The 13,141-nt window shown below is 47.3% G+C and overlaps 1 protein-coding gene across 3 annotated transcripts in view; it reads right to left on the bottom strand.

Annotated features, from left to right (window-relative positions):
- Positions 1-371: 371 nt before the first annotated feature.
- SRGAP2 (SLIT-ROBO Rho GTPase activating protein 2) overlaps positions 372-13,141 on the bottom strand; it is an 89,605-nt gene continuing 76,835 nt past the window's right edge. For all 3 annotated transcript variants that reach the window (XM_010017249.1, XM_010017248.1, XM_010017250.1), the window contains exons 18-22: positions 10,835-10,914; positions 6,795-6,975; positions 6,457-6,603; positions 4,049-4,376; positions 372-755 (exon numbers count right to left, since the gene is read on the bottom strand). In XM_010017249.1, coding sequence (XP_010015551.1) covers positions 372-755; positions 4,049-4,376; positions 6,457-6,603; positions 6,795-6,975; positions 10,835-10,914 — 1,120 coding nt within the window. The remainder of the gene's footprint in view (positions 756-4,048; positions 4,377-6,456; positions 6,604-6,794; positions 6,976-10,834; positions 10,915-13,141) is intronic.

The raw sequence follows: 13,141 nt of genomic DNA, 5'->3' as shown, positions 1-13,141 counted from the left end.
ACCAGTATTCAAAACAGGACGCCACTGAGTATTCCTTTCAGCGGCCAAACACTTGAACAAGGCATCAACTAGAAACCAAGATCCAACTCATCCCTTTGTGTGTGTTGTTTTTTTCCTCCTCAGCTTCACAGTGACCCGATCCCGGATTTCCGCAGCGCGGCACGACCTGTTTTGCCTGACGGACATCACTGATGCGGGTACATGGGATGAGGTTGTTACCGCTTCGCCCACTCCCAGCAGTAAGGAGCAGTTCACAACTAACCCTCAGCTGAAGTTCAAAACCAGGAGTCAAATAGGAAGTTTCATGTCTTTTAACAGTCTCTTCATCTGAAACGACACAGCTGGACCCGTGGAGCAGCGGCGCGGGCCCCTCAGACAGTACAGGACTTGTCAGCAGGCTGCTGAGGCGCAGAGGAGGCGATGCCGGGGCTCGTGGCATTTGTTTTGGGGAACACCGTGGGCTTGGGCCGCGTGGCCGGAGGTTTCACCTGCGTGGCCATTTTCACTGACTTCACGGGCCGGAAGGTGCAGGGGATGTCGCCGGCGGTGCTGGCGCTGCGCTGGAAAGCTGGTTCAGTGTCCTTGAGGATCTGAGTGTGCAGAGGGCTGGAAGGTTCCGAGGTGGGCGCCACCACTGGAGACGTTTTCAGAGGCTCCAGGGTGTCGAGGACAACGTCCGGCGTGTGCTTTACGCTGCTTTGCCTCTCCAGCTCCCGCAGCTCGTTCAGAGCAGAGTTCATAGTAGCTTCAATATCCTGCAAACACAAAAGAGGAAGCGAGTGAGGACCAGAACCCAGACACGTAAATAGAGAGATAAAAGTCAGTCTTTGAGAACAATGTGTTTGTTTTCAGCCTGTAAACGCCAACACTCCAATCAAGAGGCAGGTCAAGGACCTTTAGGTGTCAAAGTGAAACCCACGCCAAGCTACACAGTGTTACATACTGAAGCCAATAAGCAGTAATATTTTCCATATCAGAGAGCAAAGTCGTTGCTAGCACTGCCTCAGTGCTAATTGAGTCCTTTACTGGTCCTGGTGCTCCTTGGACTTCAAAGACAATCCCAAAACACAGCAACAAACAGAAAAACAGCGGATTCAAAGTATGAGGATCCATTCTTATACTTTATTTGGCACATGAGATTCAGGAGAGTAAATTCTTGAAGCTTGACAATTTGGACACTGACTAATGGGGCCACACACCAACTGCTGAAATCCTTGTGTGCTCGTGCTGGTTTTCCTGCTTTCCAAGTTGTCTTCCCTTCCCAGAGAGGTATTACACAGGACTCAACATTTAATGCTTTAGGAAACACAGAAGACATCAGATGCATACACAGAAATTGGAAATGTACAAAAAACATGTGAATGAGGCTCCTAGTGACATGGTTCTCTGGTGGCCTTGGCCATGCTGGGGTACAGGGTGGTCTTGATGATCTTAAAAGGTCTCTTCCAACCTGGCTGATTCTATGATATTGCAGTTGGTACTTGTTCCTCTTATAAAGTATTATAGTTATTAACAAACAAATATAAGGAGATAAATTCAGGAGATAAACTTGACAAGGAGATGTCCCTGCTAAGAACAACCTAAGGAGACAGACTTGAGGCCTGGCTGTAGCAGGACGCATGCTTTGGCTCCAGCCCGCGCGCGCTGAGCTCACCGATGCTCCGCATCCACTGGAGAGCAGAAGAGCTCAGCCTGGCCGTGACTCACGGTTTGGCTGCAGCTTTGGAGCTTCCTCAGAGGTTTTTCAGGGGGTGGGGAAGGTAAGTCGGTGAAGGAATGGGGGAAGAAGCCAGAGACAGAAATCTGACACCCCGAGTCTATCTTGAGGCCAGGCAGATTTTACTTATGAAGTTAGGGAATATATGTAAAATGCACGATGTCGATGAGCTGGTGTCTGAACAGACAGTACAGGGCATAGAGAAACACTCATTTAACACAGCTTTCCCCCTCTCCTTCCCCCCCCTCTTCTTTTCTCTCTTCCCCCTTTCCTCTTTCCTCTTTTCCCCCCCTCCTCTTTTCTTTTTCTCCCCAGACTCTTCTCCAGTAAGAACAATGGAGTTCAGGTTCTGGCAGGACCAAACAATTTCAGTTAGAGCTTAATTGAAAAAACAAAGAAATTGATTTATGTCAACCAAAGCCTTGGAAGGACAATGAAAGATGAAAACAAGAACCTTAAAATTCCACTGTAACAGATGGGCTAAAGATATTAACCCAGCAAAACACGACTTCCCACCAGAATACGGATCAGGTTTTTATTTGGATCTTATTTATTGCTTGGCGCTGCTGTTTTGTCAATAAAAATTAAGTTTAATTTTCACATCTCTTCCCCCAGCTCCTTAGAAACCTCTCCACTCCTGAACCAGGCGGAGAAGCCAGGTCTCCCAGGGCTTTGTAATCTGAGAGCCAAACATTCCTTGGCTTTAGATAGATCCACTGCATACTGAAAACAGTTGGTACAGGCAACACGCGTGTGCAGGCACATCTAACAGCTTGGAGCGGGAGAAAGGGAAGATCCTTCATGGAAGAAGGAAACTTGCACTGTTAACATCATTCACCCCATCAGTAGCTGTCACTTGTTCAAATCAAAGCCTGACTTTCAACTCTTTTCTGTTCTACTTGTGGACCCACAGTTGCAGGGACACAGAGATGCCGCTGGCGTTTGTGTCAAGGGCAGTCACTGCTGCAGCACCATGTGGTCCCAGGCGCAGGGACAGAGAGATCTTGTGTGCAGAGATGCAGAGCACAGGCACAGGGGCAAAGCATCTGAATAAACCCATCTGTGCCAAAACTAGCAGAGACTAAGAAAAACAGTAAGAACCCCTTTCCCTCAAAGCCACACAGGGGGAATATGAGTAACTTTCACAGAACCATCGAATGGTTTGGGTTGAAGGGACCTTAAAGCTCCTCCAGCTCCAACCCCTGCCCCGGGCAGGGACACCTTCCACTAGAGCAGGTTGCTCCAAGCCCCTGTGTCCAACCTGGCCTTGAACACTGCCAGGGATGGGGCAGCCACAGCTTCTCTGGGCACCCTGTGCCAGCGCCTCAGCACCCTCACAGGGAAGAGCTTCTGCCTCAGAGCTCATCTCAGTCTCCCCTCTGGCAGGTTCAAGCCATTCCCCTTGGCCTGTCCCTCCATCCCTTGTCCAAAGCCCCTCTCCAGGTCTCCTGGAGCACCTTTAGGCACTGGAGCTGCTCTAAGGTGTCCCCTTCAGGAGCCTTCTCTTCTCCAGCTGCCCCAGCCCAGCTCTCTCAGCCTGGCTCCAGAGCAGAGCTGCTCCAGCCCTCGCAGCAGCTCCATGGCCTCCTCTGGACTCACTCCCACAGCTCCATGTCCCTCTTGTGTTGAGGCCCCAGGGCTGGACACAGAGCTGACTTTCCTTGTTACCTGGTCAGAGTATGGAGCCAGTCCCACAGGCAGAGCTCTGCTAAGCCTGAGCTCAGCTGCACAAGCATCAGTAGTAGCCTGCCCTCATTTCAAGGCACTTGTCTAAAGAAATAACTAATGAAAACTAGCAGTATCATGTTCAAAGTTGGTTTCCAATCATGCAGTGAGCCCTGTAAGCATATAAAGATGCCCTGTACAACTCAGCAGCCTGCTTTTATTTTGACTGTACTACTCCACATGCTTCCAATGTCTAACCACAGGCAAGTTTGCACAACTGAGAGGAGACTGTTAAATTGACACCAAATACTTTACTTTTCTCATGTCCTGAAATCATGATAGTTTAATTTTCTGCTGACAGCTTCAAAATATGTGTAACTTTGCAAACTGGATATTTTGATTGTTGAAACTAAATTCTGAATCATGAACAGCACCAAGTTGTTTATGGAGGAAGGCCCTGAGTGTTTATCTTTGCTCATGAAAGCAGTCTCAGTGACTTACAGAAAGTGAGCTTGAAAGACTAGACTCAAGCTGTGCGGTAAGTTAATACTGCATTGAGAGACGGGAAGGGATAAGAGATGATATCAGACTCGCATTAAAAAGTCTCATTGTATCCACCATCCTTCAAGTTTCCAAAGCAAATCTAAGGCAAAGCCCTCCATTTACCTGTGCAATAACTTCAGGGTCCATGGGCCGATGGTTGTTGAAGCTCTTGGACCTCCCTGCTGTTACAGTTTTCCGGATCTGGGGGCTGTCTATCCTGTTCTTCAGAGACGAGTGTCGGCTGATAGAATTGAGGCTGCCGTGGCCACTGATGGAGCATTTATCTGGAACCTCCTTGGGAAGACTTTGGCTCATAATGGGCTGAGATGAGGGTCTGGAACCGGCTATGGCTCCTGGGGAGGCTGGTTCTGCCATTGAACTACCTAGTCCATGGCTGTCACTTTGACGGAAGGCTCTTCTGATGCTGCCTGACTCTGGTTTCTTTCTTTGCCTTCAGTCACAAAAGCAAAACAAATCAATACAAGCAGGTACACATAACGGGCTGTCATTTGAAGATATCCCCCCAAAACAACACAGAGGACAATGGGAAGAGACATGAAGATGCACAGGTTACAAATACACCCAGGATTTTAGGAGTCATTGTGAAAACAGTAAAATCGTTCCAGTTTAACACTTCTAACAACAAGACTGAGTTTCTGGCAGCTGTGCACATTCATAACAGAAACAGAGAACTCGGATGGAATTAACTTGGTCAAGAGGAAAAGGATTTATATTTGAACAAAAAAAACCCTCTGTGCCATCAACAGGTTTTGATGATGTGTTTTTATTACATTAGAAGAGCAGAGCTACAATTTTTGACTGGAGGACACAGTATAAGTCTACTAAGCTCCTGGCCCAAGGCATCAAGTTGTTACTTTCAGAGACTGGCAAGCAAAGAACCCCTTAGTTTGGAGTTAATGACAATTTCCAGTGTTTGCTGGTGGTCATAGATGTTTCTTTTTCATTGCTTTAGCAGCACCACAAGGCATTATCTGTGTAGGGCTACAGATATACCAAAACATGATGTCAAATGGATGAGCTGGTCCGAACAATTTAGTTTCTATCCCAGCACCATGCGGTCTGACAGCACAATTCCACTCAAATCATATGAAGGCCAATGCAGCAGAATACTTTATGCCATAGGTCTGAAGCTTGGCATCCATTATACAGGGAAGGATCCATTTATATATAGCACCAGCCCCATGAGTAACTGCAAGAAAGTGTTAACTCCAGTAGGATTTTGGCATCCAAATAATAATTCAGTGGGTGGCACAACTGTCATTGCGAAACCATCTGATTTAATTTTGCTCAAGTCTGTTCACACATAGGTCAGAAGATTCATTCCTAAAGAAAAAACAACAAAATGAGTCTTATGCTACTATTGCTAAATATCAGTTTCCCTAGGAAAGGGAAAAACTACTGGAGTGGACATTACCCAGGCTGCTTAAGGACACTACATACAACAGTACTGAAACCAGCAGATGCTGAAGCTCCCACACAGGTCTGTTCATTATACAGACTTCAGTGGCTCAGACAATAAATACCATAAAAGAAAGCCCAGATCCCAAGCTGATGCAGATTAACAGAGCTTCATAGATACCAGAGGAGCTCTGCTGACACCCATAAACTAAGGACCAGGCTCTGTGTAGGACATGAGCAGGTCCAAACCTTTAAAAAGGATTCATTTCTGTTAATGCCTTGATAGTCTACATTCTGTTAAATTAACTGAAGGTTAAAAATATCCACTCCCATCAAACTGTAATTTCATATTAATATCTTCACTGCACAATAGAGAGAGGAGGGGTTTTTTTAATACTAAGGAAATAATCAGAGAGATATGGGGGTTAAGTTTGGTCTAGAATAAATCAACAACAGAATAAGGAATTTAGTCTGTTACTAGCTTAGTTACACAGGGTTTTTATTATGTTGAATGTTGGCTAAAGTAACAAATTCTGGTTGAGGAGGTAAAGTTAGAGCAACAGGGAGGTGTGTGGTTGCACTGCAAGCATATGGTTAGTAACCTAAGGTGAGAAGTGCTGCAGAAACAAAGAACGTTACAGGCAATGGCAGATGGTGGGACTGAGGCTATGTCATTTAGCATGGAATGTGACTTTAGCTTCTGAAGGACTTGTCCCCCACCCCGTAAACCAAAGCATGTTAACTGCAAATGAGACATAACAAATCACAGCACAGAACGACGAATGGGAACACATGACTCCAAGAACTCATTCTGCTATTCCCCTCCCTTGCTCCGTGTGCTTAGCTTAGAAAATAGGACATATTTGGGCAAAAGGGAACAGATGGCACCTTCGAGAGAGGGAGGAGAAGCCAGTGGGATTTTAAATGAGCATTGGCCACGCTGATGACACACAGAGAGGGGACAGCAAAATGTGAGCAAGTTAGAAGAGGAGGAAGCAGAGAAAAATGGTGGCAGCGCTCATTAGTTAACCTTTTCCAGGGAAGGAAGCATTTTCCTGGACTCATCACCAAAATGTGTACAGTTAAGGACAATAACACAAGGCTGTTCTTACTTGTTGATGTTTGCAAGGTAAATATCTGCGACGTGACCCCCACTTGGGCAACTGGCACCAGCTCGAGCCGTCACTTTTTCTTCCGGTGGCTCAGAGTTTATTTCTATCTCAGACTTCGGACTGGATCTTTCAGAGGCACCATCCTCACTAGGAAGGAGGAGGGAAGGAAATCACAACCCAAACAGGACCAACAGCAGTGATGTGCAAGTACAGCACCGCGTATTGCTGCGAGCGTACATACAGGACAAGAGCCCTGCGCTAGCATCGTTCTCTTAAGTTATTATTGGTCTTTCAAATGAGAGCGCCTGATTTCTGGCGGGCTTTCAAGGGTAACATACGTGTCTTGAACGACGATATACTGATGAGGAATAAGGCCGTCAATTCCATTGTGGCGTCCCTCCCACCAGTCATCTGAGGCCCGCTGATAGAGTAAGAGAGAAGCTCCTTTCTTAAAGGACAGCTCTCGTGCAGTCCTGCCAATGTAGTCGAACTTCGCTATCGCTTCTATGGGCTCACACTCTAGGAGATAGAAGGGAATAAACAACAATTCACTAAACACTTGGGCTCAGGTAAGAATTCAACAGTTTAAACCTACCATAAAACAGCTTCTGAGGAGAGCATGGAAGAGGATAAAGTGTTGCTTCTTAAGGCAGCAGAGGGTTGAAGCAGCAAGATCCAGAGGGGAACCCCTATAATAGGAGGATGTTGCCATTTCGGCATTTGCCTGATCTCTGCGAGATGGAACATTCCCATTTCCCAAGTCATAAACCACTTTCAGCAATTCAAGTGTACCAGGATGGAAGTGGCAATGGCAAAATTAGTACCCCAATAAACTAAAACACCAAAGCTGAGGAGCAAGCAGGCATGTTCCAGACAAAAAACTGCCTGTGGTATGCTTTCTGCAAGGCAGCTGATCTAAACCTCCTGGGCAGGGGGGAGTTGTTATTAGCATTTAGGGAAGGACACATCCTCTCATTCCAAGCTGCTTTAGAAATAAAGCATCCATTCAGAAGGAAGTTTCTGCTGCCTGTGAGGTTCACCTGACCCAGGAGACCGGGTTCAGGCTCTGTGGGAGGCTGTGCTATTCATCCAGCTGTCATGGAAGCTAAGGAAAGCATGCAATGTCTCCATGGCTGTGGTCTGGGCAGCCCCAGGAGAGCAAGCTGCTCCCCCAGCACCGTACCATGCCCAGCACCACCGTGCTGGGAGCTGCTTCCCTGCTCCGAATCCGACCACTCCTGGAATCTGAACTACAGCCATGCTGTGTCTGCAACCAGCCACTAATCTGGGTCCCTGCAGGACTCTGCTATTATACAGAGGGACAATGTGGGCATTTAGACACTCAGGAAAATCAATATGAAATTCATGTGGATTACTTTTAAAGCTTAGAAAAATCTGCCACTGGTTCAGTCTAAATATACAGTAAGGCAGCTCCTGAGTCTAGGCAGGAATCAGGGGAATGGAGATGAGCTCAAGCACACAGTCCTAGCAGACTTCAGCCTCTAATTACTTTAAAGGAGCTTTAACCCAGCTGAGGAGTCCATGGAGATTGAGTTCTTCCCCGGAGAAGGAGATTTGTGGTTGCTCTTCCCGGACAAGGGAAGATAAACCATTTTATACTGAGATCTCCTCTGCATCACAGGAAGCTTCTGCAGTGCAAGAGCAGCCAGAAGGACTGAAAGGCCAAACACGAGCCACAGCTTTTACAACTGGGAGAGCATAACTCCAGAATTACACCTCCAAGGCTGCCCATAGGCAGGCAAGGTAGTAACTGGGCTCGAGGAACTAGTGTAAATCCACCCATTACTAATCCAGACAGCCCAGAATTCCAACCACACGTGTTAGGTAAGCCTGTGGTCAGCCTCACATGAACCCCGTTATCAGCCCCCAGCAACCAGAGAGATCTGCAGGGCTGAGAAGAGCCAGGCCCCTGGTTGCAGCCTGCACCAGCCGCCTCGCTCCAGACTCCCTAAAGCACACGGTCATCTGGGTTTGGCTCCTTCATTCCCATTTTGCCTCTGGAGACAGCTTCTTCCCCACACTGAGGAAAACCTAACGCTGGGTTTGGTGTCCCCTCCGTTTACGAAGGGGACAGGACATGGTAAATTCCATCTGTTTCATTAAGAAGTGTTTATTGTTCCAGATGAGTGCAGCACTCAGGTCTCTTATGTTTCCAATTTGCTTTTTAGGACTTTGGCTTTCATCCAGAGAAGTGATTTTAGCCTCTAATTTCCAGTAGCTTTTTCCTACTACACTTATGCTCAGCGAGGAGAGAGCTGTGTGAATGAAGAGCAATAAGGCTAAGCCAAACAATCATCCTGCCCTCTGACAGCCTGCACAGGAAAGCAGCAGCTTCAAACCTTTCCACTCACCCACATAATTTAACAAACACACGACCTGCTTGTCTTGGAGCATTTCTGACCCCTTATGCCTGTCTCAAACCAGAGTGGCCATGCACCGAAGGCTGATGGAGAACAGCACTGGTGCTCTGCAAAACACCACCTCTCCCCCCCACCCCAAAACTGATTCCTCCCTCCAATGAAGGTGGCTGGGAGGACAGATTTACTTTAGGAGGACTGGTGCCAGCCTCACAAAAGAGCTAAAGGAGCCAAGTGCTTCACATCTAAAGACTGAAGGAGTGAAAAAACCCCAACAACATCCATCCCACCAAGTGCTGCAGTTGGATGCTGCACTTCTGACAAGTATGCCTGAGGTGTGACACTGCACAGCTCAGCTAGAAGGGTGTGAGACTCCTTCAGCCAGCCCTTGCTCTGCTCCCTCAAACAGATAGAGGCCTCTCCTCTGCTTCAGTGCCAAACGCTCCTTCCCAAATGCTTCCTATGGAATATTCCATGTAGGTTGCAATATGCCTCCAAATTTTACCTTGCTCAGGGCCCCCATGCAATGTAGTTCCAGAGGCTGCAAAACTGTGTCCTTCTCTCCTCTCGAACTGCTAATTTTCTCATCGTTGTAGCCTCTTAGCCACAGAATTGATCTAAAAATCCCATCGGAGACAATGCAAGTGCACAGCATGGTCTACACCAGCCTGCAGGGTTTACTCTGGCTGTAAAGCCCGGGATGAGTTAGCCTTTCCTTCATTACTGCAATGAAATTGCCCTTTCTTCAGGCACAAACTCACAAAGGACATGTTCTCATGCATTTTTAAGAAGTTAACACCTTTCAGAAAGAATACTGGTTAAGACAGACAATGAATTCCTGCTTCATTCCTGTAGGCTTTGTGTTTCCTTCCAACAACCTCAGTGAGGAGTTGCTGTGACAGTGCTTGACCTTACTGAGGGAGAATGGATTTTCCAGCATTGCTAAGCAGTGCTCACCATCCTTTACTTTGTTACTGCTGTGTGAACACCATGAAGCCAGCAGGAGCAAAGGGATGCCATGGGAAAGGGTTGTTAGGCAACTGCTGGAGCAAAGAGAGCAAAAAGCAGCACAGAACATGGTAGGGCTATTGAAAAAACTCCTAAAGGCCAGCTCAAAAAGGACACCACCTGATTTTAAGGGAATGCTCCCTGCTTCCCACCTTTACAACTGAGGCCATCACAAATAAAACTGCCACAGAACTTACTCTGCCAACTGCAGGGGGCCAAACAGCAAGAATAAAACCATCTTCTGCCCTGCTTTGATCAGTTTGCTTTACGTGCTGGTCAGTATTCTGGGGATCAGCATTTCACACCGGTAACATAACCTTTCTCTCTGCTCTGGATGGGGCTCATGGATACAGCCATTTCCCACCACAGGAGGTGGCTTTGGAAGCACCAGTAACAGACACTCAAAGACTGCAGCATCACCTTTTCCTTAGGAAATACCATGGAATCCCCAGCATTGGCACCCTTTTTACTGTTCATTTAACAGAGTTCCCCAAGGAGACCCAATGAGACAAGACCCTCTACCCCAAAACCTGGCTCTCAGTGGAAGACAAACAGGTTTTGATTTTCTTGTGCTTGCTTCCTTTAAGCAGAACCACTGGGGCTTAAAGCCCTGCCAATTCCCTTGCCAAAGCTTCCCAAAGGGGAAATGCCTGGCACCAGCCAATGGGAGCACTGAAACACACCCAGCCTTTGGCTCTCCAACTCTAGGTTCCTTCTCGGGTACAGATGAGCTCAAACAGCCATGCTAAGATGAGGTACCCTTGAAAAGAAGGTACATGTTCAAAACAGTCAGGTAACTTGTGAAGATTCCTGCTGATCCTGTACGATTTCACTTTTTGGCATCAAATGCTGTATGTGACATTTCAAGTGACTGTTCTGATTTAAACTCTGCTTCGGATTTCATTTTGAACTTAAATTGCATGGCACTGACTTCTCTGCCTCCCCCAAGCAGGATGCACCAGTTAACCAAGCAGCTAACAGACTTCACATACCATCATCACTGGTGTGGTGTTCAGCAGCAACGTCCTGCACTGAGTCTTCTGTTGAGGCTCTCTCCCCATGAGGGCTTTCACTACAGGAGAAGGAAATAGAGATGGTGCTTTACACTGGTAGAAATTGAGTTTCCTCATTTACAACCACCAAAGATAACCAGGAACATCCATAGAATCACAGAATGGTTTGGGCTGGAAAAGACCTTAAGACCATCTAGTTCCAACCCCCTGCCATGGGCAGGGACACCTCACACTAGACCATGTCACCCAAGGCTCTGTCCAACCTGGCCTTGAACACTGCCAGGGATGGAGCATTTATCACTTCCCTGGGCAGCCCGTTCAGTGCCTCAGCACCAATACCTTGGTTCCACTGCCACATTGCACATGTAGTTATATCAGTGTGTTTAAAAACCAAGCTCAGTTTTCATGTGATCAAGCAAAGTAAACACCTTCATTATAACATTCTTGTACGCTAGCGGGAGAGCCCAACTTCAGATCTTACAACCCAGACCTCTGGAGATGTTGAGAGGTCAGACAGCACGATTGGTCTAGCTCCTCTCTGCCGTGCCAGAATCACACCCTCAGCTGTACTCTTCCATTGCTGTAACCAGCTCTTTAAATGACTGAGGGAAATGTCTCAATGCAGAATGATATTTCCAGGTCTGAAATATTTCCAGTGCAATCTCCCTCCTTCCCTTTTATCACGATCTGAAATGCTCCCATTCATTTCACCAAACAACTCCCACAGCCAGATTAATTGCCTAAAATCTTTATCCACAGAGCACCTAAACCACCAAGAGCACCCATTTATGAAGAAAAGCTTTGACAGGATCAATAGACAACAAATGGCAACCAAAGGTTATGTTTTGGTAAGAAGCTCCATGAGCAGCTCCCTTGGGACAGGAGCAGAAAGGAAAAGCAAAGAAGAAGCCTTTATGCTACTTAATAAAGTTACAGAAGAATTTGAAGCCAGCTGGAAGTCCCAAAAGGAACACAGCATTGAAGGCTAAAGTTTCACACAGACTGTGAAGTAATGGTGAGTACAGCCAGCGTTAAAGATCCAAATGCCGCACAAAGACCACGTGCCTCTTCCTACCCGTGCCTCCAACAGCACTTTCCACCAAACCCCCCCGGTCCTTGCTGCAGACTGAGTCTGTCACATGAGCCCCGGGATACAATCATAGAATGGTTTGGGTTGGAAGGGACCTTAAAGCTCATCTACAACCAACCCACTGCCATGGGGTGAAACCCAACCGTCCAGTGCTTCCCACTGCAGCATCCCAGGTTGGATGGGGCTTGGAGCAACCCGCTCTAGTGGAAGGTGTCCCTGACCATGGCAGGGGGTTGGAACTGGATGAGCTTTAAGGTCCCTTCAACCCAAACCAGGCTGGGATTCTATGATTCAGCTGAACTACAAGGATTCTCTCTGCCGCTTGCACGCTCTGTGCTGAGGAGCCCTATGCGCAATAACTAACAACTATCTAAATACCAGGCCTATGAGAAGGCTTGAATGGGAACCAGATGCTTCTTCCTGGCTTTAAGCAGTCCCCCTTGCTTGCTTCTACCCTCCTCTCCTGAATAGGCTCCCAGGTCTGGGTGGTCAGGAAAGGCAATGAATGCCTTCAGAAAATCACTATTACCTTCCAGGACATTTTGCCTCCTACATGCTCACGTGAGGTGTCACCCATGCTGAACATGTCACATTTGGATTCCCTTCACCTTATGGGACAAAACCTCTTGGCAAAGTTAATGCATTTCTTGAAGGTCACAAAGATTCTGACTTTTTATTTTCTCTACAATTCTTTCACATATAACATCAGTTAAAAACATCAGAGTAAGGGGTAAAATTAACTGCACTTCCAAAAGAGGTTCTGGCAAGTCTTCTGCACACAGCAGTTAGTCTGGAGGAGCCTCTCCTCACCCGTGTAACGTGGAGCAAGCTGATAGTTAAAGCTATCCCGAAGCAAGCCAGGGAGACAAGGCTTGCTCTGTCACCAGAGGGCCTGCCTTTCAAAACTGGATTTATTTTAGTGTATGAAAACAATCATTTGCATTCCTGGGACACTGGAGGAGGGAAGGAGAGCTGAGGGGAGAAGCAGGACACGAGTTAACATTCCTCATTTTCAGAGGGAGAGAGCAGCCTGGCCGGTAGGAAAGCAAACACCTCCTTTCCTTCCCCCACTCCCCAACCTTCCACCCCAGATGACAGGAGCCGCTCTGCCTGAATTGCTTCCAGATGTGCCTCTCAGGCTGCACACACGGCCGGGCCTCGGGAGCTTTAAGCTGGGTGGAAATGGTGATTTTGCA

The sequence above is a fragment of the Nestor notabilis genome, unplaced genomic scaffold, assembly GCF_000696875.1.
Source record: "Nestor notabilis isolate BGI_N333 unplaced genomic scaffold, ASM69687v1 scaffold8456, whole genome shotgun sequence".
NCBI lineage: Eukaryota > Metazoa > Chordata > Aves > Psittaciformes > Psittacidae > Nestor > Nestor notabilis.
The sequence above is the reverse complement of the archived record's forward strand: the minus strand, read 5'-3'. Positions and strand labels throughout refer to the sequence as shown.